At 38.6% G+C, this 19,267-nt stretch overlaps 3 protein-coding genes across 7 annotated transcripts; 2 read left to right on the forward strand and 1 right to left on the reverse strand.

The window, feature by feature from the left end:
• The first annotated feature begins 103 nt into the window (after nucleotides 1-103).
• LOC103851031 (chloroplastic group IIA intron splicing facilitator CRS1, chloroplastic) lies at nucleotides 104-3,296 on the forward strand. Its single transcript, XM_009127851.3, has 6 exons — nucleotides 104-1,051; nucleotides 1,126-1,471; nucleotides 1,555-1,685; nucleotides 1,769-2,113; nucleotides 2,432-2,884; nucleotides 2,969-3,296. The coding sequence occupies exons 1-6, from the start codon at nucleotides 359-361 to the stop codon at nucleotides 3,062-3,064; spliced, it is 2,064 nt and encodes a 687-aa protein (XP_009126099.1). The 5' UTR covers nucleotides 104-358; the 3' UTR covers nucleotides 3,065-3,296.
• Nucleotides 3,297-3,318: 22 nt separating this feature from the next.
• Nucleotides 3,319-9,446, reverse strand: LOC103851032 (RAB11-binding protein RELCH homolog). 3 transcript variants are annotated; one of them, XM_009127852.3, is made up of 19 exons: nucleotides 9,248-9,446; nucleotides 8,971-9,123; nucleotides 8,425-8,603; nucleotides 8,209-8,316; nucleotides 7,692-7,862; nucleotides 7,073-7,600; nucleotides 6,759-6,833; nucleotides 6,549-6,677; nucleotides 6,384-6,458; nucleotides 6,081-6,290; nucleotides 5,722-5,874; nucleotides 5,422-5,636; nucleotides 5,196-5,313; nucleotides 4,968-5,103; nucleotides 4,687-4,888; nucleotides 4,499-4,604; nucleotides 4,281-4,421; nucleotides 3,960-4,200; nucleotides 3,319-3,870 (listed from the first exon to the last, which is right to left on the reverse strand). In XM_009127852.3, exons 1-19 carry the CDS (start codon nucleotides 9,444-9,446, stop codon nucleotides 3,461-3,463), a joined length of 3,549 nt encoding a protein of 1,182 aa, XP_009126100.1. In that variant the 3' UTR covers nucleotides 3,319-3,460. The 3 variants fall into 3 exon arrangements, with proteins under 3 accessions (XP_009126100.1, XP_033140085.1, XP_009126101.1); XM_033284194.1 differs by having other exon boundaries at nucleotides 9,196-9,418; XM_009127853.2 differs by lacking the exons at nucleotides 8,971-9,123; nucleotides 9,248-9,446 and having other exon boundaries at nucleotides 7,073-7,607; nucleotides 8,425-8,575.
• Nucleotides 9,447-12,435: 2,989 nt separating this feature from the next.
• On the forward strand, nucleotides 12,436-18,439 carry LOC103851033 (sister chromatid cohesion 1 protein 4). 3 transcript variants are annotated; one of them, XM_009127856.3, is made up of 17 exons: nucleotides 12,436-12,634; nucleotides 13,286-13,362; nucleotides 13,544-13,693; nucleotides 13,772-14,033; nucleotides 14,105-14,205; nucleotides 14,296-14,345; nucleotides 14,559-14,611; nucleotides 14,716-14,815; nucleotides 14,893-15,367; nucleotides 15,466-15,858; nucleotides 15,973-16,114; nucleotides 16,328-16,464; nucleotides 16,544-17,307; nucleotides 17,393-17,426; nucleotides 17,588-17,702; nucleotides 17,786-17,918; nucleotides 18,027-18,423. In XM_009127856.3, exons 3-17 carry the CDS (start codon nucleotides 13,570-13,572, stop codon nucleotides 18,123-18,125), a joined length of 2,982 nt encoding a protein of 993 aa, XP_009126104.1. In that variant the 5' UTR covers nucleotides 12,436-12,634; nucleotides 13,286-13,362; nucleotides 13,544-13,569; the 3' UTR covers nucleotides 18,126-18,423. The 3 variants fall into 3 exon arrangements, with proteins under 3 accessions (XP_009126104.1, XP_009126102.1, XP_009126105.1); XM_009127854.3 differs by lacking the exon at nucleotides 12,436-12,634 and having other exon boundaries at nucleotides 12,845-13,362; nucleotides 18,027-18,439; XM_009127857.3 differs by lacking the exon at nucleotides 12,436-12,634 and having other exon boundaries at nucleotides 12,851-13,362; nucleotides 14,108-14,205; nucleotides 18,027-18,439.
• Nucleotides 18,440-19,267: the final 828 nt, after the last annotated feature.

Below are 19,267 nucleotides of genomic sequence, written 5' to 3' on the forward strand. Positions count from 1 at the left end.
TAAAAGTTTTCTATTATTTATAATTTCTGAAAAATAATTTACATACTTTAAAAACTTTTTGGTGAATTTTAGTTGTTTTCTTAATATTTTGCAAGTTATATGGACATTTTTGTATAACCTTATCCAAACCCAATCCGAAAAGAAGATTGAACCAAATCGATTCAAATATTGTTCAAATCCGAATAAAACTGGAATGGAACCGAACAGAACCAAACGCCTAATAATAACCGAAGAGACGGTTCGCCTAAACCGTATATACCATACCCATCTCATCGTTCTGTGTAAGAGCTTCTTCTAACTTCTGCCTTTGGAGTTAAAACTTTTGCGAACAGAACACTCAAAGGTGCAGACTTTACTGATGCTAACTCCTCTCTTCGTCTCGGTGCGACCATTGCCATCACTTACCACCATCTCCTCCTTAAACCCAAACCAGAACCCTCCACACACCTCCAAAGCTCCAAACTTTAATCAATTCAATGAAAACCCAAAACCCCCCGACAATGCGATTAAGGTCCCGACAGCTCCATGGATGAAAGGTCCCATCTTTCTCCCACCCGACGAGCTTATCAACACTTCACATCACCACAAGAGCACCAGGAAACAGAACGCCGAGGAGAAGACGTTCAAGGCGTTAAACCGTCGAGAGAGCGGCGTGAGAGGAAGCAAAGCCATGAAGAAGATCGTCCGCAGCGTTGAGAAGCTCGACGATTATGGAGGCGAGTTTGAGTCCTTAGGTGGGGTTGTGGAGGAGGATGAGAAGAGGAGGAGGAGGAGAATGCCTTGGGAGAGGGAGGAAGAGAAGTTCATATTGAGGAGGAGGAAGAAAGAGAGAGTCTTGACGACGGCTGATCTTATCTTAGACGAAGGGTTGTTGAAAAGACTGAGACTTGAAGGCTCGAAGATGAGAGAATGGGTGAATGTTCGAAAAGCAGGAGTTACGGAGACGGTTGTGAACGATATTAGATCGGTCTGGGAGGAGAACGAGCTTGCTATGGTGAGGTTTGATGTCCCTCTTTGTCGTAACATGGAGCGAGCTCAAGAGATCTTAGAGGTTTGTTTGTTTGTTTTAACTTATTTATACTTTCACTTAAATAAATCTCATTTTTCATGTTTTTTCAAGAATAGTTGAAGACTGGAGGGTTGGTTGTGTTGAGCAAGAAGGAGTTTCTCGTTGTTTACCGAGGACCATTGAGTGATTCATCAGTATGTGTGAAGGAGGGGGGAGATGAGATTAGCTCATCGTTGTACGTGAGAGAAGGTGAGAGGCTACTGAATGGATTGGGGCCTAGATATGTGGATTGGTGGATGAGAAGACCGTTTCCTGTTGATGCTGACTTGCTTCCTCAAGTGGTTGATGGATATAGAACTCCTTCTAGACGTTGCCCACCTAACACTAGAGCAAAGCTGAGCGACCAAGAGCTTACTTACTTGAGAAACGTTGCTCAAGCTTTACCGTTTCATTTCGTCCTTGGTAAATTTGCCTTCACTGTCTTTATAGTTGCTTGACTTTATAGTTGATTGTATTTGATATTATAATTTGCTTAACTTGTGAAGGGAGGAACCATGGGCTTCAAGGTTTAGCTTCTGCTATCTTGAAACTATGGGAGAAGTGTGTTATTGCAAAGATTGCAATCAAGTGGGGAGCTCTCAACACAAACAATGAGGAAATGGCAGATGAGTTGAAGGTAAGTTTTTTTTATTTACTGAGGTTAGTTTCTAGATATAGTTGTGGTTGATGAGAATCTTTGGGCTTTATCAAATTTTTCAGCATCTCACTGGAGGAGTTTTGATACTACGAAACAAATACTTGATAATACTATTCAGAGGGAAGGACTTTCTATCTGATGAAGTTGCGGATTTGGTTGATGACAGAGAGAGATTACTCAGAAGATACCAGCATTTTGAAGAGACCAGACGTGAGAGTGATATAGAGATCTCTGAGGTGGTAGCAGATGGTGAACAGTTGGAGGAAACAAGCAAGACCGGAACCTTATTCGAGTTTCAAGAACTTCAGAGGAAGTTTGGTGAAATGGAGATGGGAAACCTGGAGACTGAAGCTGAGAAAGTAAAACTAGATAAGGAACTCAAAAGCCAAGAACACAAGCTTTCCATTGTAAGCCTCTTAACTTACGGTTTGCATCTTTTAGTTTAGCCTAGGCATGCAGTTCGGGTAGTTCGGATAATTCGGTTCTCGGATAGTTTGGTTTTCGGTTAGTTCGGTTTAACATAAATTTACCTGAAACAAAGTTTTGTTTGGTAATCGGTTAGTCCAGTTTTTTTAAAATCCTACCGAAGTTTTTGATTTCGGTTATATTTTGATTTTGGATAATTTTGGTTAGTTCGGTTTGAAATTTAGTTAGTTCAGTTCAAAATCTCAGCGCCTAGTTCAGCTTACTGAATATAAGTCATGTGTGTTGCTCTATTTTTTCAGCTGAAATCAAAGATAGAGAAGACAACAACGGAGTTACTCAAATTGAATTCTTTATGGAAACCATCTGAGCCTGACGATGACATTGAGATACTGACTAATGAAGAAAGAGAATGCTTGAGAAGAATCGGACTGAAGATGAACAGCAGCTTGGTTCTTGGAAGAAGAGGAGTCTTTAATGGTGTAATGGAAGGTCTGCATCAGCATTGGAAGCACAGGGAGGTTGCGAAAGTGATCACTATGCAGAAGCTTTTCTCGAGAGTTGTTTACACAGCGAAATCACTTGAAGCAGAGAGCAATGGAGTACTAATCTCTATCGAAAAACTTAAAGAAGGACATGCAATACTCATGTACCGTGGCAGGAACTACAAACGTCCTTCGTCGAAACTAATGGCACAGAATCTTTTGACTAAAAGAAAAGCGTTGCAAAGATCTGTCTTGATGCAGAGACTTGGCGTAAGTAAAATGAATATCCTTTCATTGATTTGACTGAGAGAGACAGCTTGAATGAATCTTTTCTCTGTTTTGTTGTTGTTGCAGTCACTGAAGTTCTTTGCTTACCAGAGAGAAAGAGCCATTGAAGATTTGAAGTTGAGTTTGGTAAAACTTCAAGGCTCTGCTTCTGAGCTATGTTGATGCAAAGTGCTTTACAAGTAGTAGAAGCTGTAAGAAAATTACCAAGGCAGATACGTTCACTTGAAGCTGATCACAGAGTATTTTTTACATTTACTGTGGTATTTCGATGAATTATATTTATCAAGTAATTGATTGTGTAATTATCATGTAATGTCACATTTTCTGAATATAATACATGTAGTTATTCAGGTGTAATACTGTTGTAATGGCACCAACATCAGTCTTTTAGTTATTTAGGTGTAAGAAAGAACTCATAGAAAGAAAAAAAGAACTTATAGACAGTTTCCAAAGGGGAAAGGAGATAGTACAAAAGAACATGATTTTGTTTCTGCATGTATCAAGAATATACTTAGTAAAAATGTTTAAAATAAAAAAAAAACCTGGTTTATATTTAGTTTAGTGATTTTGTGGCGGTGTCTCATCTGGGTTCTTGGGTTTACTCCTTAGCATCTCAGTGAAGTTGCCTCTCATGATACGTTTGAATCTGTTGTCTTCAATGGGAGCAGCAGCCACCGCCTTTGGTGAATCAGGTCCCTGAAGTGTAGGTGATGGCGGTGCAACTGGGGTGGTTTCGGTTGCTTCTTTCTTCCCCAACAAGCCACCTTCTCCAAACAAGCTTGTCACAGATGATGCAATTCCCAAGTGCGCACCCATGGCTTTGCTGAATGCTTCAAGTGTCCCACCTGATCTCTCCTTCATTGTGATCTCTAAAGCTTCCTTGTGAGCTGGATCAAGCGCGTCTGGATCTTTCAGTAGGTTTTGGATCGCTGGAATGAGGTATTCTCGGACACTCGTTTGAGACAGATCTTGAGAATTTAAACAAAAACGAGTTAATATTGGAACATTAAGATATGTAAGAAGCTAAAGAAGAAAGTTTTGATTTTGATACTCTTACCGGTTGCATCGAGTGCACGAATGGCTTCGCAGAAAGCGTTAGCTCTCTCTCGGCGACGTGTTACGTCTGTTGAAGAACTTGGACTTGATGAAAGCTGGAAAATCTTGGACAAAAGATAATCTCGAAGCCGTTCTGTTGTGTGCGGAATAGCAACTAAGAGTGCACGAATGACTGCGATTATAGCTTCATGAGAACCATCTTCGAGAAAAGCATCCATCTGGACTAGGATTTTATCAACAATCTGCATTATATATGAATTGATTAGCCATAGATATCAGATCTTCAGATAATTCAAGAGTTCATTTTGCAATAGTGCGATACCATGTCAACTTTGAAATGCTGTGCTACAGATCCAAATGCATCTATGCTTGCGTACTTCACATTTAGGTTTTGGTCTGAGCCAAGAGTGATCAATGCAGGTAAAACATTGCTAGAAGCAACCTTTGCATCAATATATGGAACCTGTTGCACAATTTAATATCTATAAGTACATAATCGAGGGGGAAAACATTGGAAATGTGTGTTGTGGAAAAGCTTACGATGGTCTTCAACAACTTAGCAGCGTTGATTTTGAGCTCTGCAGTGGAATCAACGACCATTTCCCACAAAATGCCGAATATCATGTTATGATGTTCCTCAAATGTGCTGCGATGTTTGAGGAGCTCATTGGTAAGAAGACGCGGTTCCAGGAAACTATAGTAAATAACTAAAGCTTAGAAAAACGCACCAAAGGAAGCGAACAGCATCCAAAACCTCGTTGTTGTGCTTTGAGGACTGGTTTTCCTTTGTTTTGCTCTCGACTAAGAGTTGTCGTAAGAAGATTGTTAACTCTTCACGTTTACTTGGTGCACCAAGAACTCCTGCCAAGAGAAGCGGTAGAATACATAGAGTGGCGAGTCTATTGGCTACAGCAGTTCTGGGTTTCAGGCCTGAAGAAAATAAACAAGAATCTATGTCAGACACTGTTTAAGAAATTTCCGTGTCGCTATAATCCAGAAATTAAGTAACCTTTTATCCTTGGATGGATTGCAGAAGGCAAGAAACGAAGATCAGCTGAATCATCTCCAACGGCCACCAAGAACACGGGTAACTCAATGTGGGTTAGGTAGGAATTTCCGAAACGTTCAGACACAGCTAAGAGAAACTGCAGATCAATGCAGAGTTTTTCTGTAAGTTAGTGTTGACACTCTCAAGATCAATAGCAGATAAGAGAACAAGTGCAAACACAATCCAGACCTTTGTTATCCGATTTCTCAAATGATCTTCTTTCTGGGGCAACATGCATGCCAACTGTAACAGGTTAGCAAAGCAATCAACATGCATCCATTCAAACATAGGCCACTCAGAACGTCCCCTGGTCAGAAATTTCATTCAGACAAGACACAGTAGATTATGTACAAGAAGACGTCAAAAACTAGAAAAAAAAATTGTGTCAAGAGTTGTTGAGGGTGAAGAAGCTTACTCGGCATAGGTCTCAAGCAAGGAAACAGAGACTGCCGATTCCTCTGACTTTGGGATAGAAGAGAAAGGGCATGTTTCCATCGCCTTCTGGTGTACAGCTGGAAGCAACTCCATGAGCATTCTTAGTAGGACATCAATGTTCCATCGCTCCCGTTCACCGAGGACTCGTAGATGAGACTCCAATGACCCTTCAACTCCAGAAAGGGGTGGACAGTGCTGCAAGTGAAAATGACTTAAATAGATATAGCAAGCAACCACTCTCAATCACAATCTTAAAATGGGAAATGCATCGAGTTTGTACCTGAGCAGAGCTCAATGTGTGGGAAAGAAGAACCCTCAAGATATGATCCAACCTGTTACCCCACTTTATCACCGCAGGAAGTAGTTCTTTCAATGTGGTTTCAACTACCAGGCCAGATGGATCGCATATCAACTGAAACATCATCTCCTCAACCTAATAATCAAACAGAAAAGTTAGTCTTGTAGCATTTCGGTTTTATTAATATTAACGGAACTTCTGTGCTTATAGTCTCATGCCAACGTAAAAATACCATCTTCTCCTATAAATTTAGTAATTGGCTTGTTTTAGAGTTTATACTGTAGCCATGTCAGTCAGAGTTCTTTTCCACAGTGCTACGAAGCAAATTTAGTGAAGCTGACCTTAAAATATTTGTCTGTGTTCAGGAATAAAGGAAGCAACAACGCAAGATTATGAGCGGCAGCCTCTCGAACAACAGTTGCAGAATCTTCTATGAGTTGTTGTATGATTGACAAAATAAGAGAGTCGCGTATCTCAGGGCGGACATACTCTGCAAGCTCCCCACATGATTGAGCAACTAGTAGCCTGCGTTCTTCATATGTATGATTTATCTGAAATAGACCACAGCCAGCATGTTACCATTCTTACCAAAATTTTAGTTAAAGCAGAGACATACAACTCGTAAAATCAAGAGTAGCATTAACCTGTTCCCAGCACTGTGGAAGTAATTCTGTTTCTGTTCTCATGTCCCCAACATTCCTTGATAGGCTAACACATGCCTGAGATAAACAGTAAAAGGCCTCAACCTCAAAACCTTACCAGTCTTAATCATGCACAAAGAAGGCTTCTAAGTTAAAACAGTAACATACATCCATAATAATCCGTCTCTGCTGCTCATCTGGACGTTTGATCAGGTTGAATAATGTATGGGTCAAGGAGTCTCTTGTATTGCTATCTGGATGCCGCTCGATTGCACACATCATCAGGGGGAGGAGTTCCTATAGGTCAAACAAACCAAATCAGTAACATTCCATCCACCGTTTTGAACGGTAAAATTGAAAGAAAAAAAACACTCGAACCTCTCGATGGTTTATCAGAACATATGGAACAATATTCGGCAAAGCATCTGCAAGTATCTGAATTGTTCCTAATCCCTGTAACGGAATGAAAAAAAAAATATTCAAACAGCCCATATTACGTTATGTTGACACAAAATAGCATTAGCATTAGCATTAGCATAGCGTAAGGAAAACAGACAGCTACATGGACCTCTACCAATTTTGCTAACTACAAAGGTGCCTTTCAAAAATATTCTAGATCCCTAAAAGAATATGAAAATAACAGAGTATTCACGATGGAAAAGTAGACTCTTAAAAGTATAGTCAGGACTCACCGTTTCCTCAGAAGCAGTATCCACAATTGCATTTTCCGATTTTGAACGACCAATTCCAGAATCCAGTTTCAAGATGCTTTCAAGGTCACTGGGTGAATAATTACCATTTGATGGACTTAACAGATGGTTTGAGACTTCTTTCTGGTTCTCCAAAGTACTATCCAAGGATTTATTAGATATACTGCTGGCGTCTGCTGCCACCTCTCTTTGATCAGGAACTATATTCTTTATCTCTTCCTTCACAAGACCGTCTTCTGTTTGCGTATGCCCTTTCTCATTAGATATAGAACTCTCAGTAATCAACCCACCATCCTTTTCGATTGTTGGTTTCTCAACTTCCACTGGCAGAGCGCTTTTCTGTTTCTCGACATTTTCCACGGATTGGGATTGCACAGCGTCACTTTCACTAGCTGACACATATTGACCAGCCCGAGACCCTTCAATATGCATTTTAAGAGATGTGATCTCTGCTCTGCAGTCATTGAGATTCCTCCTCTGATGCTCTAATGATTGCTTCAAACTTTGCACCTGAATACTATCAGTGTCATTTCAGGCATTTATATTTCCAGATATGAAAGTGCCCGCTTCTTTAAATTATCCAGTCTAAAAAAAAGACTACCTGCTTTTCTCTCTCCCTAAGATCCTTCTGAAGTGATTCAGTAGACTTGTTAAAAGCACTGATTTGCTCTTCGAATATATCTTTGCTCTTAAGTAGCCCATCCTTTTCTTTGTTTAGCCTCTCAATCTCTTTTTTCAATGATTCATTCTCCTGAAGCATGGCTATTTTCTCCTGCATCCAAAAATTATGAACAATGAGAATTCAAATTCATATCCTCAAAGTGGATTTTAATCCTCGTAAATCCTCAAAGTGCAACTTTAATGGTTAGTACGATTCTCAACTACAAAAGGTTACATTTAAAATCAAGATCCTGTTCTACATATTCACTCCACAATCAGAATAGCATCTAAATATATAGAAATGGCCAAGAAAAAAATGCAGAGGGAAAAAGAGAGAGAGAAGTGAGTTTTGTATAAGACAATGATATAAAAGATCTAAGTTTCTAGGTAGTGATATTTCTAACAGCATCAGTTCAATTCAAAGTGTGTGCATGAAAATTATGATATCAGGATATAACCTCAGCAGCTTCTGAAGTAGATGAAAGGTACTGATAGTAATAATAGCGCAAGGCATCAGGCACGCACGCTGGACTGTCCTGCCAAACGTCCAAGTTCTGGTCCGTCACCTGATAAACAGATCATACACAATGACGCCAAAAATCTAATATTATTCAAGGTAGATCTCAGTAAACACGAAAAGGTATAAACAAATTGACATACGATTAATAAGATACCTCCTCATAAAAAGTCATTGCTGTAAGTCTGTAACCTGCCAGAAGAAGATACTCTTTCACTGCACAATTTAAATCCCGACGTTCATTGTTCTTCAAAGGCCCTATATCAGTAAAGGAAAAATCTTTCTTTTTCCGTTGAATTTCTGGTCTGTTGTCTCCAAACTCATCTGCCTCCAACTCTGAGAAATAACAAACAATACAGGAGGATTTGGTGATTTTCTTGCTACCATTCTAACGAGAGATGAAACAGCAACAAAAAAAACAAACATGCATTATAAATGATGCTTACGCAGAATATACCTATGCCAAAGAAAACAGCTAACAGGAGATAGCTAACGCACAGAAACTGAAAGCTACATTAGCAACAACTACTTATTCCAGAAGAAACTTTAAGATACATTCAAATGTCTGCACGTGATGGATCAATTTACTTAAGCTCGATTCGATCATCACTTAAATTTCTGCAATCCTAGTTAAAAAATTCATTGCACACCGCACGAACTGATTGTTTATGCACACACATACACATTCATCTAAGTAAAGTACCTTTTAACTTGTCAATAGAACAATCAGATTTCTTCTGTCCTTCAGCTTTCAATCTTGCAATATCCTCCTGTGCTAGACGAAGTTCGTATTCACTAATAGCTACCTTCTCCGATAACGCTTCTTTCTCCTCCAATAAGCTTTGCGGATCCGCAACTGCATGGCATAGTTAACAATTACTACCTACCAACCATATAGCTCAACACTACTTGACAACGACGATCTAACCATTTTCAAGCGAGTGACAAATAAACAATGCGAGGCGAAGGAATCGGCGAACCTCGAATCGAATTATACCGAGAAATCTGATCGGCAGGGAAACGAGAAGGATCGGAGAAGAACTCCTTGAGGCGAATCGTTTGGGCGTCGCGGCCGTCGTCTAGAAGCTCGTGGAGAAGCTCGAACGCCGTTAGGAGGTAGTTCTCTTCCATCAGGAAGTTCACAACGAAGTTGCACAGCGACGATCGCTCCGCGTCCATGTTTATGTTTCTTCTTCTTTCACGGGAAGCTCTAGAACTCAATCAGAGGGAAGCTCTCCTCCTTCGTTCCGATGTCACAGTGCATTTCCGATAAAGGAATTCGAAAATATCTCTCTCGCTCGATTCGATCTGATGCGCGATCGTGGTCCGTGCTCTCACCGGAAGGGAGTGACGGTGGTAGGAATCAGGTGCGACGATGCACTAGTACACAGCGTGGATTTAGTTGAATCAGCGATTGCGATTGAGTAGACTGTGAGTTATGAGACACGTGGACGGTTATGATTCTACGTTCGTGTGCTTACGTGTCTTGGCGATTTCGTATATGCTTAAGAAAAGTCAACGTTATTCAAGCCCAAAACAATAAAATTGAAACTTCAAAAGTGTTTAGTCTTTAATTAAAGTTGAATGCTGCCTTAAGAAAGGAGAAAATGCTAAATTACTACTACTGTATAACATCAATAAATTTTTTTTTTGACAGCAAAAAACATTTACAGACTCATATTGACTCTGTAAACCAATTCGGTAACTCCGCATCCATGTGAACGACGAAAGACGGTTGTTTCCTACCACTGCGTGCTAAGCTATCCGCCCTTAGGTTCTCCGTCCGTGGTACATGAACGATGTCTGACAAGCATTGCAACATTTTTTGTAGCCATGTGTCATCACTAGAATGATTCTTAGAATCTTTAGAGAAATATGTTGGTTCATCTAAATATATAATAAGCTTTTTATTAAACCCCAATAAATACATTATTAATGTGCTTCATTATTTCCTTAAATAAGATTACGGAATTGCCTAATGTGGCTAAAGTATATATGACAATTAATGATTTTGAATAATAAAGATTTGATAAAAATAAGTGTGTATTATAATTATATTTGTTTAATTTTAAGCTATTAAAATAAATTAAACAATCATAGTAACTATATAATAAAAATTAAAAAATTATTTATATATTATATTTTGAATTTTTAAAAACGAGTATAAATTACTAAAATTGTTAAAAGTTTCACATTCAAATTTTGTGATCTATGATTTAAAACTTTTGTTATGACATGATACAAATAATTAAAAAATAATATAAGTTGAAAGTCTCATTTAATAAGTATCAAAAATAAAAGATATATAAATATATGTATCATTTTAAATTAAACTATATGACATATAAAAATACATAAATATCTTAATTTTAAAATTTACTTTGAACATTTTTTTGATAAAAAAATTTGAAAAAATATTGACAACTTAATTTCTTAAGATATTATAAATTATTTAAACCTTTAATCCCACAGTGAAAATTTTGTTATCACTAATTTAGACTTTTTGCTATAACAGATACAAATGATAAAAAACAAATATGAGCAAAAAACATCATCTAATAAATATTAATATTAAAATATACAATATATATGTTACTATCATTTAAATTTAATTATATATCATATCAAATAGAAAATTTTTTTTTTCGATTTATAAAATTTATTTTTATGTTCGCACCAATTTAATTATATAAGTAGTAGATAATGACTTTTTAATTATTCAATATATATTTATTATTTCATAATATGTTATAAACATATAATATATAAAATAATTTTTATATATAATGTTCATCCCGCGCAAGGCGTGGATCTTAACCTAGTATAATCTATTCATGCCAAAAAGTAATCATATTACAACATTTATAACTATATGGCTAGTTTGTTTAGATCTCCTAGCTATTATCTAATAAAAACTTCACCTACGTTTGGTACAAAAACCTTTATTGTAGACCAACCCTGAAAATTGTGTAACCGGTCTTCTGGAGCAAGATCTGACACGTCAAACTTTTGTCTCTTTGGTTCTCGTTGTTCAGGTAGAGGCATTGGTGGAGGAAGAGACATTACGCCCAGTTTTGGTGGTGCAGGTTGCATCATCCCCATCAAAGGGTGACCGTAAGCACCAAGATGAACTTGGGATCCTGGTGGAGTAAGGTGCTGCTGGTACAATACATGATCCATGGAAGCAAAACAGTCAACAACATCCACAAAACCATGCAAAGCGACACCCGATGCCTCCTCCTCCTCTTGCTGGAGACGATCCAAACAACTGAAAAAATCCTCAAGAACAGTGTTCATACAAGCATCACGCTTTTTTTCTTGATTAAAAGCATCGCCTTTTTTGTAAGGCCTTAATACTTCAGCTAACCTCTCAACATACCATGTATAGAAACGGGACCTGCCACTAGTCGGGTTCATAAACTCAAACTGAGTTGTCTTAGCCACTCTCCTCGCCAAAGCCCCCGTAAACTTCGTCCCGTACCGCGCCACAAACTGAGCAGTGACCTTCATAATACAATCCTCCCGGAGTGTGTACCTCCTAGCAGGAGATGCAAGATCGTGAGGTCTTCTTTGAGAAGAGGTAGTGGCCCCCATAAATTTGATAGGAGTCGGTCACAAAAGGCTTGAGTTAAGAACCGACTTTGGAAGGTGGCTTGTTGAGGGAGTACAATTATTTGAGGGTCGTTTCGTAGAATCTACCTTACCCTATTTAGTGAAGCAGTTTGACATATGTTTTTTTTTGGTTGAAAATTATATCTTTCATTACATCATTCATGTAGCAAACCATTTATGTCGCTATTGATATATAAATTGAACATTAGTGTATTATCTTGGGGGAAGTTAGGTTACTAGAGCTTTATACTATGTTATGAAACTGGGTTTGTGATGTTCATAACGTAGACAAGACTAGGCATCCGAGCCAGACCAACACATATCGGTTTACTTCATGTATCCGGTTTGCTGTATTTGGTATCAGATTGGTCACTGTTAGGTTGAGATTATACCCCTCAATAAAGCCCATCAAATGTTGAGCCCAATCCTAATTTAACAAGTAAAATAAAAGTAGTTCAGCCCGGTCCAGTCAATTAGGTCAATCTGAATTGAGGGTAAAAAGGAACTCAGTATAAAAAGAGAAGAGAGAACACACAAGAGGTATTCAGAAACAAAAGAAATTACATGAGCGGCTAGAACTAGGGTTCATCTTTGATTCTTTGATCTGCCGAAAATCTTGTTATTTTCTTTTGCTTATTATCAAACACTCTTATAATCTGTCACTTGATTGATCAATAAAACATTTCTTAGATAACTCATCATCATATTCACATATACTCTAAATACTCACCGGACACAGATTCAACAGCCACCTTGTAAGTTTGTGTAACCAAAATGGCGAAGAAGTCGTTTATCTTAAAGTGATATTTTTTAATCATGTATTAATAGAGTTTAAATCTAAGGAAAATCTATTCGAATGATGATTCTAAAATCTATTTCAAAATCTAGTATTACTGGGGATATGATTTATAAATCTAATTTAAAATCTGGTAAAATTTTTAAATTCTTTATATATATAATTGATTTCAAATCATTTGTGATGGAATTTCATGAACAAATGATTGAAATCAAAATTCAAGTCATACTCCATAGATTTTAGAATTCATCATTTAAAACTATTCTTGAATTTTAATTTTTAATTGATTACAAACATTATAAGCCATTGGTTGAATAACACTCTTGTTTTGAATAAAAGAATTTTATTTTAATCAAAGCTAATAATATAGTTTGAGATAAATGATCTAAAAACTATGTCGGGGCCACCCGTGTCCTAACCAGTAGGAGCATGACGTATGTCATTGAACTCGTGTTCCTCTTACCGCACCAAATCCTTCGGTTCTAATCAGAAAAACCAAAACCAAAAGATCCAAATTTTCGAACCTTTTTGCATATTGCAATTATTACTTTCACGGGCGAGTTTCGCTCTTCTTGTGTCTGATCTTGTCTGAAAATTTCTACTTCTCCAGAAATTGAAGTCTCCGCTGCGTATTAGGGTTTCCTCAGAGCAAGGACTCTGTTCAATCGAGCTTGGAATCAGTGAAAGGTAATTGATCCACCCTTTTCTCTTATTCCACTCTATGTGAAGTAGTCTTAGGACCTTCGAGAGCGCAGCAAGTTCGAGGCTTTGTTATCGGGTTTAGCTCATTTTTGGGTTCTGTTATCGAAAGGTGGAAACTTTAAATGTTTCTCTTACATATGGTTCCTTTGTTTTGTTGAAATGCTAGGTTGAGTGAGGTGTTGAAGAAGAGGAATGTTTTATTCACAGTTTATATTAGCTAAGAAAGGACCACTTGGGACTATATGGATCGCTGCCCATTTGGAGAGGAAGCTTCGTAAGAATCAGATCACTGATACTGACATTGGTGTCTCCGTTGGTGAGTGCCTTTAGGTCTCTCGTATTAGCGTTTAGCAGAAGCAAAGTTTTAATCTTTTTTACTTTCCCAATGTGGCAGATTCTATTCTCTTTCCGGAAGCTCCTATTGCACTGCGTTTGTCTAGCCATCTTCTCCTTGGTGTGGTGCGTATATATTCCAAAAAGGTGAACTACCTATTCGACGATTGCAGCGAGGCGTTGCTTAAGGTGAAACAAGCCTTTCGCTCTGCTGCTGTTGACTTGCCCCCTGAAGAGTCCACTGCACCGTATCACTCGATTACTTTGCCTGAGACTTTTGATCTTGATGATTTTGAGCTCCCTGACAGTGAGATCTTTCAAGGGTTAGTTTCTTCATATTTAATTTTACTCTGGTATTTGGAGTCTTGAATTGATCTCCCTTTTGTTTTTGTAGCAGTAATTACGTTGACCATCATGTTAGTACAAGAGAGCAGATCACTCTTCAGGATACCATGGATGGTGTTGTATACTCTACATCGCAATTTGGGTTAGATGGTCAGTGGTTGTTTCATGCTTACTTGTCTTTAGATACTTATAGCTGTGCGTGTCTTAAATACTAGAACTAATTTTTATAATTTTTGACAGAGAGATTTGGTGATGGCGACACTTCTCAAGCTGCGTTGGAGCTTGACGAGGTATATTTTGCATTGGAACATAAATAAATATATAATATTCATGCCATTTAGGGGAAAGAAATAGAGTAAATCATATTGAAAGATGACAAAAAAATCAGAGAATCTTTTGGTTTATTTGCTTCTAGCTTTTGCATATCTGAAATAGGAATGTCTCCTCTCTTATTATTACATTTTGCGTATGATCTCTTCTCTCATTCATGTATTCTTCTGCAGGAAGTATTCCAGGACAAGGAAGTTATTGGATCCGACGATGAGGGAGTTCAAGGGTAAGTTTTCTTTTTCATTAACTTTGTAGCGTTATTGTATTTTTGCTTCCCTATGGCTTCTCTTGATTTTATTCTCATATACTGGATATTGTATTTATTAATAGCACTGATCACAATGCATATATGGATGCGGCAACTCCGGAGATAAAGGGTGACATGGTAGGAGCTTCTGATGCCATTCCCAGAGATTTCAATCAAGAGCAGGTGCGTACCAACATAGATGTAATGCATGAGGGCTTATTGGTATTTATTGTTTCTTATGAATGTCTCTCTTTTGATAGGTTGAAGATCTAGCTTTGCGTAATGAGATCATTGAAGATGCTCAAGCTCCTCAAACCCCTGGATTGGTTGAGGTGCCAAACTCGTCCAGCGTCAGGGAGCAGCTGGCAAGCGATGATCACATGGAGGTAGAGGATCTGAATGCAGAAGAACGTAGCAAGGCCTCTGGAGAGCCGGTTGCTAATGAGATGCTTAATGACCTGACCTCTGAATATAATGAAGGAGAATCAGCAGTTACTCCCATGGAGGTGGATAAGTCGCTGATTGATGAAAATGCCAACACGCAAAATGAGCCGGAGGAAGAGAGGGCAGGGCATGTACATGTAACCTCGCCATGTTGTTCTCACACCAGGGCAGAGATGGAGGAGGATCCTGGTCAAGCAATCACTGAGGCAGGAACCAATGTTGTGGCGAATAAGTCAGATGCTGAGCCTTGTTTAACTCAAGACCCTAAAGATCCTGAAGAAGAGAACCAAGGTTTGTCAAACAAACTGCAATCACTAGAGTTATGTATGTAACCTAATGCAAAGTCTTAGTGCCTACCGTATTCTTATAACTTTCATTGTTTCTGCCAGATCATTTTGCCATTGCGTCAGCCACTGAGGTCAATCATGAAACAGATTCTAGGCCAGAGGAGCAGCTGAATAACGCAGACGCAACTGATGAGCAATTGGTGAATCTGACTGGATCTACTGATTCTGATGTGCCTGCACCTGAAAAGGTATTAGCTGCACCACCTAACAGACTGGGAGATGAAAACGGTTTCATGGTTGAATCTACTACACCAGATGGCACATGTAACGAGGATGCAGGAAACAATAACATTACTGGAAAAAAACGCACGTTTACTGAGAGCACCCTAACTGCAGAGAGTCTGAACTCTGTTGAGTCAGTTGGACTGGTTCAGTCCAAGAGAACTGCAGATTCTGTTGTTCCTGATGATGATGACTTGTTGTCTTCCATCTTAGGTATCAGTTTCTTTCTTGTTGTGTTTTACGTTCTTTTACACAATTATTACCTCTTGCCTTATATAAGGCAGGGCAAAAGGGTTTATGAATCAATGTTCATTTTCTTATTTACAGTTGGAAAGTCATCTTTTCTGAGGATGAGGTCTACACCTGTAGTTGAAAAAGCAACTACAAAACGGTTAAGAGCTTCTGCTCCTCGTTCTACTGCCACAAAGAGGAAGGTTCTAATGGATGACCCTATGGTCTTGCCTGGCGAGTATGTTTTCCTTTTTTTATCTTTGCTTTTTTATACCTTTAAGCTTTTTTTTCATTGCTCCTAGAGCACTTAGGCGCAAGACACCTAGATTCAGTACTTAAAATAGTGTGTGTCTTTCTCCTTTTAGGTCTCACACTTGTAGCAATTAATATCTGTTATTTTTTACTTGTTTTATCATTTTATTCTGATTATGTCTACTTTTTCTATTTTTAGTGTTATACGGGAACAGCTGACAAACACTGAAAGTATACGCCGTGTGCGAAAGAAGGCGCCTTGCACTGTTTCTGAGATCTTAATGCTTCAAAGGCAGGCTTTGGAGGATGGACTCTTGAAAGAGCCTATATTCACTGGTAAGTTCATTAGACCGTTCTGTAAAAGTTCTCTCAATTGTTCTTGTAAACTGCAGTGACACATGTAATATTTTAACAGGTATGTCAGTGGAGTTAGTATCTCTACACAATGAGCCGTATGATCTTAGAGGAATCATTGTAATCGAGAACGATGAGCGTCATACTTCTGTTGGAGTGGTGGAAGGTAATGAATGTTCTGTTAGGGCTGTGGAAGATAATGCGACTGAAGAAAGCTCTGATCCTCAACCTGCTGAGTTTGATGCTACCCAGCCACATGACCAACAGGAAGAAGTGAAAGACGATAATGAGCTTGGTGAAACAAGATCTGACTTGGAAGTTTCAAAAGAAGGCAATGGAGATGCAGCAGCTGTTGAAGTCGATCTTGTAGTGAATAGCGAGATCAGTCAACCATCTGAGGACAAACTCGATCATGTGGAGGTGGAAGGATGCCATGGGAACCATGATGGAGGGCTAGAGGGTCAAGATGTTATCGAAATTGCTGAAGGCGATGTAGAAAACAACGCCGTTCTCAATGAAACAGACTTTAAAGCTGAAGATGAGCTTCCAAGTGAAGATAAGAAGACGGATGCATCAGCTGCAGCCAGCGAGTTTTGGATAGACGACCAAACTCCATGCGATATCACAGTTGGTTCTATTGAAACTGGATGCTTAGCAGCTGGTGATTTTAGTGATCCGGCTTTGGAAACTTGCAACGAACCTCTAGTGGAAGCAAATAATGATGGGGTGAATCCGCATAATGAGATGTTTAATGAGGAGGCTTATATGCAAAGTGCAGCAGATGCAGAACTTCCTTCTGGTGATGGTCTTATGGGAGACAATGGTGTAAGTTTCTTTGTGGCTTCATGTCCTTTATTCAAGTAAAGAAATGCCTCTTGATTCTTCTTTTTGTTGGTATCTTATGCTGTAGGAAACGGATACCGTGGAAGTGGCACATGACACAGGTTTCTAAACTTATTTTCGAATTTGAATTTAATCTATCCAAATTGTCTGTATGCTCAGTTTGATAAATGTGACTAATACGTGCTCATCATAACCTGGTTAAAACTGGACTAAACAAGCTTGTGAGATGCTGCTTATAGTTTATTTTACTGTGACTATTTAGGATTTTTGAACGTGGATGATGATGAAGTAGATGAAGATCATGAGGAGGACGATGGTATACAAGATGGTGATGAAGCTCGTCTTCTAGAGAATAGTGGATGGTCTTCTCGTACCAGGTCTGTAACAGAATAGTTTTTGTCCACATTCTATAAGCTAAAGCTTCCACAAACTATCAAACTGATTCTTCTTTACCTTATAGGGCTGTGGGGAAGTATCTCCAGACGATTTTTGATAAAGAAGCTGAGAATGGGAAGAATGTTGTTGTTGTAGCAGACAAACTTTTAGCTGGGAAAACCCGTAAAGAAGCATCTAGAATGTTTTTTGAAACCCTGGTATGTGTGCACAATACCATCATAGAAGAACAAGTTTGGTCTTGTAGTCATTTTCTTCAGACACTTGATCAAAATCTTGTTTCATTCCTCTTGCCAAATTTTTTGCAGGTATTGAAAACAAGAGATTACATCCAAGTTGAACAAGCTAAGCCTTACGAAAGCATAATCATAAAACCGCGACCAAAACTCACCAAATCCATCTTCTAAATTGGAGAAAGATGATGATCAGAGTCTCGAAGGTGCAGATAGGTAGTTTGGTTCGAATCATCTAAAATGATTTGTCATTCTCTAAAGTTATAGGTTTTCCTGGTGTTGTAGCCTTAACCATTCAAGTAGCTGGAGGATCTCATTTATTTTATCTTTATACATATATATATATATGAGTTGTGTATATATATTGGTGCCACCATGATCATTGATCATCACCAGTTTACATTTGAGAGATGCTAATTTTATTTTATTTGGATAACCCAACTTCTCCGGTTTGTGATATTGAACTTGAGAATGTTGAGTATAGTTTTCATAATATTGTTTTATATATAGCTCTGTTCGTTTGGTTGCCGCAGGTTTCGGCGTTAGCGGTAGCGGCAGAGGCGGCGACAGCGTCAATGAGGACAGTTGTTGTTCGTTTCGCAGATGCTGACGATGCTGTTGACGCTGCCGCATATTATATCGCGACCGCAGATTTTATCGGCGTCAGCCGCAGGACGCGGCATTCGGACGCGGCGTCAGACGCAGCTTCCTGCGTCAACGAAACAAACAAGAGTTGATGCAGAATGTTGACGCTGTCGTTGGTACCTGCGGCAACCAAACGAACATGGCTATATATAAAACAATATTATGAAAACCTGAGCTTCTCTATATATATATGATGTGACCAGGAGAGTGTGCTTGAGCTTCTAATATTATTATTGAACAACAATGGATTTGAAGTAGGAAAATGAAGTAACGTTGGAGATATTTTAATCTAGTGATGATAGATGGGAGGATTTAGAAAAGATAAGTCAATGTAGAGACTAATGGCCAAGCATGGCCTCCACAAGAAGATAAGTTGCATCAAATGGAGAGAGAGTACATTCCTGTATGGCATTTACGATTATCTCTTAAATTCTAAGTACACAATATGGTGGATAATAGACTCAATCTTTCGATTCTGAGCTTCATGATACTCATGAACATATCGTTTTTAGCAGATAATATATGATTTTGACAGTAAAAAGTTTCCAGGGAATGAGAATAACCTTTTTACATGTTCTTTCCATGCAACTTTTGAGGTTGTTTTTATCTTTATACAGAATATCCTCCGGAAGACATCTCTAGGACCCGCATAGGAGGTCGCACATCATAGT

This window comes from Brassica rapa, chromosome A02, assembly GCF_000309985.2.
Source record: "Brassica rapa cultivar Chiifu-401-42 chromosome A02, CAAS_Brap_v3.01, whole genome shotgun sequence".
Classification (NCBI taxonomy): Eukaryota; Viridiplantae; Streptophyta; class Magnoliopsida; order Brassicales; family Brassicaceae; genus Brassica; species Brassica rapa.